The sequence below is a fragment of the Orycteropus afer genome, unplaced genomic scaffold (genome assembly GCF_000298275.1).
Source record: "Orycteropus afer afer isolate SDZICR_OR568_19922 unplaced genomic scaffold, OryAfe1.0 scaffold00275, whole genome shotgun sequence".
NCBI lineage: Eukaryota > Metazoa > Chordata > Mammalia > Tubulidentata > Orycteropodidae > Orycteropus > Orycteropus afer.
In genome coordinates, this window is record NW_006921862.1 from 2,901,616 (window position 1) to 2,909,792 (window position 8,177).

Below are 8,177 nucleotides of genomic sequence, written 5' to 3' on the forward strand. Positions count from 1 at the left end.
TATAAACCAAAAACCAAACTCACTGCTGTCCAGTTGGATCTGACTCATGGTGTATATAAAGTACAAATATATACTACATACTTTCTCTTGTATCCTCACACTAGCAGTTCACAGGACCAGCTTCTGGTAAAGATGATATTCATGAAACTGAAAACCCAGGGCTAGCACATGCCATGAGTGAACTAGTAATAGGGGTTTTAATGATGAGACTCTTTCACCCTTAGCAGCTTTAGAAACAGGACTTGACAGCTTTGAATCTATAGCCTGATTAACTTAAGGAAGGCAGAGAGATGGAGCAGATATTTTCTAAGATCACATTTGAGTCTGTGACCCAGAATGACTTGGAAAGTTTTATCCTCAACAAGTGTTTGATATGCATCTCTCTTGCTGTTTCTAGGCCTGAAGGCTCTCAAGGCATGGCCAGACTCTCCATCCTGCACCTCATCCTGTGGACTGCTTTGATTGACAAGAGCCAAGCCTGCTTTTGTGACCATTACCCATGGACTCAGTGGTCCAGCTGCTCAAAAACCTGCAATTTTGGAACCCAGAGTAGACAGAGGTGGGTGTGAGCTATTTAGATTTTCTTTGTATCCTGGGAGACCTCAAGGCCTGAGCTAGTAATATCAGAAGTGCCACCTAGGCAATGGAGAAATATATACCTCAAAGTAAGAACTCAAGAATGTGGATGGAATTTGAGATCTTTTGAACATAAAGATTAAAAACAGTCTACTTTGTCCTCTCCCTAAAAATGATAGGTTTCGAAGAAATACAAATGAGAATCTGTGTAAGGTTTTCAGTTGACGATTTAACTTACAATCACTGCTCAATTTTTTTTAATCAACATATAGCTCTGTTTACACACACTTAGTGAGTTAATTATCAAGCATTTTCTACTCATTAAAACACTTCTAACAAGACCTCAATTGAGCAGCACTGTTAGTTATTAGCTTGACTATTGGCATGTATAAGAAGGCAAGCAAACTATGCGTATGGGATAATAGTTAAAAATTCAGCCACCAATTCAGACTACTCATTCCCCATACTTTCTTCTATACATGGAGATGCTCACATGACATGGGGCAGAAAGTGTATTTTGAATATTGTTACACTTTTTGGACACTTATCTTAGATAACTATTATTACATATGCAGTGTGAGTCTCGTTAAAATTTCCAGTTGATTTCCCAAATAAACTGCACACTAAGCATGTGAAAACAGACTTGTTTACTTTACTTCCAACTTAAGAAACCTTCAGTACTGCTCTTGTTTTTAGCTGCTGTGTAAGGTGATCCCAGGTACAAGGGAACAAGCACTACCCTTTCCTGCACCATCCCCATGATGGGTTGAGCATCAGGCAATTGTCAGTTTTGATCCATAGGGTTTCTCTGGCTGATTTTCTGAGGTAAATCACCAGGAACTTCTTCATAGTCCATCTTAGTCTGAAAGCTCTACTGAAACCTGTTCAGCATCATAGCAACACACAAGATACCACTCACTGCTAGTGGTCACATGGAAGGCAAGATTTCTACCACTGAACCATCGATTCTTCCTACTACCTACAAAATACACACACACACACACACACAAACATATGTGTGTATATATATATACATATATATATACTGTCCTGCTCAATCCTGCATTTGACAGGCCCAACCCACAACCTCTTCCCTGGACATGTCATGCTCTCTTCCACCTCTAATCTTTGTACATGCTGCTCCCTTTGTTTCCTAGAGAATTACCACTAATTTTTCAAGGTGTATCTCTCATGTCTCTTTCTCTTTGAATCTGGCCTCCTAGCTCCCTGGCCCTAGCTCAGTCGTTGCACTTACCGCATTGTGTTGTCATTTTCTAAGCAATCACAATTCCTTTCCTTTCTTCCTTCTTCTCTCTCTCTCCCAGTTCCTTTCAGGAGTTCCATCAGTGTCAGCTTCATGAATGTGTGACTTCTGTAGTCACTTAGAAGACTTCTACGCTTGACTTGATATTTAATGCTTCATGTTCTACCAATGCCATCTTGAAAGTCTTAATTTTTTAACAATGGGCTCTGCACTTCCATTTTGTACTGGGCTCCAAAATATATGTAGCAAGTCCTGATTTCCAATAAATGGCAAGAACAGCACATATGCCAACTTGTCTGACTTTCTTTGAAAACCTTTTCCTTTTATTCATGGTAGTTAATACTCAATGATATTTTTCATGTAGGACTGGAGCCACAATGAATGCACTCTTTCTAAGCAGTTTTTTCTCACTCTTGCAGACAAATAGTAGTAGACCAGTACTATTTGGACAACTCTTGTGAGAAGATTTGCATCAAACAGGAGACCAGAGATTGTAACTGGCAAACCTGTCCTATCAACTGCCTCCTGGGAGATTATGGGCCATGGTCAGAATGTGACCCTTGTGTTGAAAGACAGGTAGGTGACTCACTGACATACCCAAGAAATCTGAATCACAATAAAATGTTCAGATTCCCTGATAGGCTCAACAATAACAGAAATGATGAATTTCTTTAATTTCTGAAAATAACCTGCCCCACCTTCCATTGAAGGAAGAGTTCATTTAGTAATGTTGAGGTGAGAGTGGTATTTCCTTGGATATGCTTTACTATCCTATGATACTATAATACTGAATTTACTCAGAGGAAATTCTGCCTCCAGAATTGTATTTTCCCAGCTCTGGGAGCTTAGAGAGTAAAAATAGGAGCTATAAGATAAATATTTCAGTCCAAGATTTAAAACCAGACAGAAAATAGGGAGGTGAATTAAAAACCTGAACTCCTTGTTCTTCTTCTAATTCTCCTCTCCCCGTGAGAAAGCCTATCAATTTGTAATATGTACCCATATCAAGCATATTCCTATAAGGTCATTGACCTATGTGAACCCCAGGCAGGTCACTTGCTGGGCATTTACACATTAGGTAAGAAAAAGAAACTAATTTTTGGAGCATTCACTTTTTGCGAGAAACTTTTTTAGACCTCTTAAATATTGTTGTTGTTGTTGTTGTTGGCTGCCATTGAGTTGGTCCCTGACTTGTGAGGATCCCACGCACAACAGAATGAAGCCTTACCTTGTCCTGTTTCAGCCTCATAGTTGATTGTGGATCAGATGCTTCTGATCCATAGGGTTTTCTTTGACTGATTTCTGAAAGTAAGCTAGAGGCCTTTCTTCCTAGTCTGTCTTAGTATGGAAGCTCTGCTGAAGTACGTTTAGCAGCATAGCAACTCACAGGTCTTCATTGACAGACCACTGATGGCTCTGCATGTGGTTCATTGACCAAGAATTGAACCCAGGTCTCCTGAATGGAAGATAATAATTCACCTCTACTCCCATAGGTCCCTTGCATACATCACTTTATTCAATCTTCTTATCAGATTGTATTTTTCTACCCATTTTTTAGATAAGGAAATCACTGTTAACAGGGAGTTAAGACAAGTAGGTGACTCACTGACATACCCAGGAATACACCACTAATTAATGGAGGAGCACATTTTGATCTTGGGGTTTTTTCTGACTTCAAAGTCATTACTCTTTAGTCCTTTGGAGTTTTATCTTTCTTTCAGTCTTGATTTGATGATGTGTAATTTATAATTTTTTAAAGTATGGAGAATTTCTCAACCTTGGTTTCCATGGTTATTTCCTCAAAAATCCTTTCACATTTATCATTCCACACTATCTTTGAGATACAGAGTGGCTATTGTTATTGCCTACAAGAAAATGCTGCACTCAGGACTGTCTCAGTAAATATTTATGCATTTGATTTTGATTTAATTTAGAATCATAATATCTTAGAGTTGAAAGAAGACTTAGAAATCATTTTGCCCCACTTCCTCATTTTACAGATTGGGAAATTCCCTAAGGATCCAAAATAATTGCATTGGAAGAACCGTTAGTAAAATTTATGTCACACCAATGTTGGGATCAGGAAGCCCAGTTTTAATCAAAAGGGAGAAAATGCAGAATGAAATCTCAAGTTTCCATGGAATCCATATTTTTGGAGCCATAGAGGCTGGAAGAACTGCCACAACTATTACCCTGAGATATTCTTTAAACCTTAAACCAAAAATATCCTGCTGAAGTCTTCTTAGACTTAAATATTAGAGCAGGTTAACTAGTAAAGAATGTCTCCCTTAAGCACTGTGCTCTTTGAAAACTATCTCTGTGGGATCAAACCAACAATAACATCTCCAAAGATTAGATAGGAAACTTAGGGGGCAGTGAGATTATGTTAATGGCAGAGGAATGACTTTGAAAAGGAATGTGAGAATGGTTGCACAACTTGAAGAATGTAATCAGTGTCGTTGGATTGTACATGTAGAAATTTTTGAATTGTTGTGTGTTGTGCTGTGTATATTCTTAACAATAGCAACAAAAAATAAAATAGGTTATCAATAAATAAATAAATACGTCCAGTTTCCTTAAATATATTCATTCTGGTGTCGATGCTCCCTCAGAGTTAACTAAACATCTTTCTTTTCCTTTCAGTTTAAGACTAGATCTATTTTGCGCCCCAGCCAATTTGGGGGACAACCATGTACTGAGCCCCTGGTGAACTTTCAACCATGCATTCCATCCAATCTCTGCAAAATTGAAGAAGTTGACTGCAAGAATAAATTTCGCTGTGACACTGGTAATGTACTTTTTGTAAAAATGTTCAATCTCTGCTAAAAATAACTTGACTAAATCAAAGTTATTCCAGTTGACTACCTGTAAAAGCCAAGACTGAGAAGTCCCCCTATGTTTTAAAGTGTGGAGGTGGGGAGAAGAGTTATGCTACCAAGCCCCAAACTACTCATGTGTGAGATTAGGGCTTTCGAGTTCGACTCTTCTTGACAACTTACCTAATTCACTTATTGAGTGGTGGTGCCCAGGTCCCTACACAGTAATAAAGCAAGAAGAAGAGAGGGAAAGAATAGCAAAAAGACAAGTAGGTGGATATTTTTTAAAATCAGCTGTAATAAGTACTAATGCCTATAATTAAAAGAAGCAAATGAAAAGTGGTAACAGATTTAAAAGCTCTTTAACATAATTTATTAATATAAGAATATTAATAGTATGATATTATGTCAGGGGATGACTAGAGAAGATGTGGCAAATATTTGTTGTTGGTCCCTTTACTAGCTACAAGGGCAATTACAAAAGAGGAGCTCCAAAATGATTTGAAGGGTGCTAACCACTCGACGGCACACAACAACAACCACTTCTGAATCTCAAACAAGAATGCTGGTGTCACAATTGGCTCTCTGTGACCCACAAATGAACAAGAGGAAGCCAGGCCTGAGCATTACCTCAAAATATTATTAGAAACTGAAGTGTGAATATTTGAGATTTGAAAGATGGTTATTAGAACAAATAAACAGGAAGGATTCCTCTATTCAACAGATAATAGATTGATGAAATTTATTATCATGAGAGCTTTGTTTAGGCAAAAAATGTTCACAAGTTTGAGAAGACTTTAGGTAAAACAATGGGTTACCAATTCATAATAAAGTTGGTGGTGTCAGCACAGCTGATTTCCAGTTCATCAGAAATATGTCTACACACACACAAAGCCAAACCAGTTGCTGCCTGATCAATTCCAACTGTTGACAACTCATGTGTATCATAGTACAACTGTGCTCCATGAAGTTTTCAATGGTTGATTTTTCAGAAATACATAGATCATCAGGTCTTTCTTACGAGGTGCCTCTGGGTGGACTCAAGCTACCAATGGGTTAACAGCTAACCACATTAACTGTTTGTACTACCCAGAAACTCCGATATGTCCATAAACCAAAACCAAGGCCACTACCATCAAGTTGATTACAATATATAGCAGTCCTATAGGACAGAATAGAACTGCCCCATAGGATTTCCAAGGCTGTAAATATTTACAGAAGCAAACTGCCTCATCTTTTACCCCCAGAGGACTGGTAGGTTCAAACCACCAACTCTTTGGTTAGCAGTCAAATACCTTAACCACTTCACCACCAAAGTTCCTTCAAACACCAAATTATTGAAATGCATCTGTAATAGTTGGTAAACGACTATCCTGAGGTTACTGAATAACCCTTGTCCTGCTGCCTACACCTCTCCACCAGGAATATAGAGATTTTCCCATGATCCAGCCAATAATAGGTTAATTCTCAGCACAGCTGTGGTTGGCATCCATTCTGATTTGGTGGTATCATAGAAAATAGGTTGTTAAATATTCCATTAAAAATAACATACTACTTTGCGTTCCTAAAAATCCACCAATGCCACTCTTAAAGGTTATAGGAAGGTGGCTGGACCTTCAGAAGATATTTAGCCTTCAATTAATAGAGAACTGTCTATTTTAAAAGAGACCTGATGGTGCAGTGGTTAGAGTGCTTGACTACTAACCAAAGGGTCAGCAATTTTAACTCACCAGCCACTCCGCAGGAGAATGATGTGGCAGTTTGTTTCCATAAAGATGACTGCTTTGGAACCCTGTGGGATGGTTCTCCTCTGCCCTGTAGTGTTGCTATGAGTCAGAATGAACTTGATGGCAACGGGTTTGGTTTGGACCCATTCCAGATTTACCCTCTTCCCTTTTCCTCTCTTGTGATTGCTGTTCAGTATCCTCCACATGTCCCCAAGACTTAACATATTATTTTCATGTACCCATGGATTTTTGAGAATTATCCTTGAGCCAATCCCTAGGTAATGTGCTAATTCCTCTCTTAAAGTCCTAATTTCAAGTAGAGAAGACTGCACAATTTGCAAGTGATTTTAAAAATAATATGCCAATGAAGTAACACAAATTATTTCAAGATGATAGGAAAAGCACAATTTGCAAATGATTTCATAGCTCCAGATCCCAGGGTGTGTGTGCGTGTGCTGGCTAAAGGATGCTGACTTCTGAAAATCATGCACAATTCAAATTGCCCTTTACAGCTTTCACTAATTCTCTTAGTGAGTGTCCTAGTCCATTCGGTTTCCATGTCCTGGAACATTCTCAGCTGTGTCCCATAAGGCCCATGTCATTCCTGCAATCTATTGCTAAACATCATTATCCTTACTGTTGCTAATAGGTCTTCTCCAACATCCTAGAAGTACTCAATGGGTAGAATTGTTCATATTCTAACATATCCTGTACCTTGCTTATGGCACTGCATGGTGCATGTGTATCTCTTCCTTTGTCTGATAAAATGTGATGTTTATTTTTTTTTCAAACGCAATCATATAAAAAAAATAACTTTTGCATCAATTTCCAAGTGCCAGGTTCAAACCCTTTAAAAATGTAATAGATATTCATTTTTTGAGAAAAAGATTCTCTATTTTTAACTAAATTACTCACTCTATTTTGCCCTAAAACAAACAAAAAGCTACAGAGATGTGCTGTTTGAAAAACAGAGCATCCTTCAAATAAAAGCTTGGAATTGACAGAAATCCATTTCCATCTATATTTTCAGGCTTGTCTGATAATGGTGTTCATAATTATAATTCTTTGTAATAATGATTCAGAAGCAATGCAAGATTTTGAATAATCAAAGGAAGACTTAATTATGTTCATTACATTCTACTTTCTTAGTGAACAGTGCCAACCAGAAGAGTTAAAATTAAGTGCTTTCTGGGGAACATTCTATTAATCAAAAAATTTAATTCAGCAGAAATACCCAATTCCCTCAAGCATTATGTCTAGTCAAAATAGTCTTACATAGCTGTAGCGAGATGCCTGTTACAACTTAAAATAGTCAAGTGGTTGGTCCTGAGTAAAACATTTAATCATTGTCATGTGAGACTGGACATAATGTTCAGATGCCAGGTTCCCTGATTACAGGCAAGAGGGGGAGGGCTAGGGGAGGCAAAATCTCTCATTGCCCACAAGGCATTTCAATTTCTTTAATATAAACTTGCACATTGGTTTCTGATATTCTTATGAAATTCAACAAATTGAAAAGGAAAGAGAAATATCTGAGTACTTGCAGTTTGTAGCACTTTCTATATTCTCTCACTAAATTTGCTGTCTGCTACTATAGTAACTAAGGAGCTCTGGTGGCATTTGACTGCTAACCAGAAGGTTGCTGGTTCAAATCTACCAGCTGCTCCATGGAAGGGAGATGGGGCGATCTACTTCCATAAAGATTTACCACCTCAGAAACGCAATGGGAGTCACTATGAGTTGGAATTGACTTGAGGGCAATGAGTTATTTGAGTGAGACTTTAGTAACTAGGC

The 8,177-nt window shown here is 38.1% G+C and overlaps 1 protein-coding gene across 1 annotated transcript in view; it reads left to right on the forward strand.

Moving 5' to 3' along the window:
- Positions 1-416: 416 nt before the first annotated feature.
- C6 (complement C6) overlaps positions 417-8,177 on the forward strand; it is a 129,864-nt gene continuing 122,103 nt past the window's right edge. Inside the window, exons 1-3 of the mRNA XM_007950533.2 lie at positions 417-559; positions 2,260-2,416; positions 4,484-4,628. Of these exons, the coding sequence (XP_007948724.1) occupies positions 417-559; positions 2,260-2,416; positions 4,484-4,628 (445 nt within the window). The remainder of the gene's footprint in view (positions 560-2,259; positions 2,417-4,483; positions 4,629-8,177) is intronic.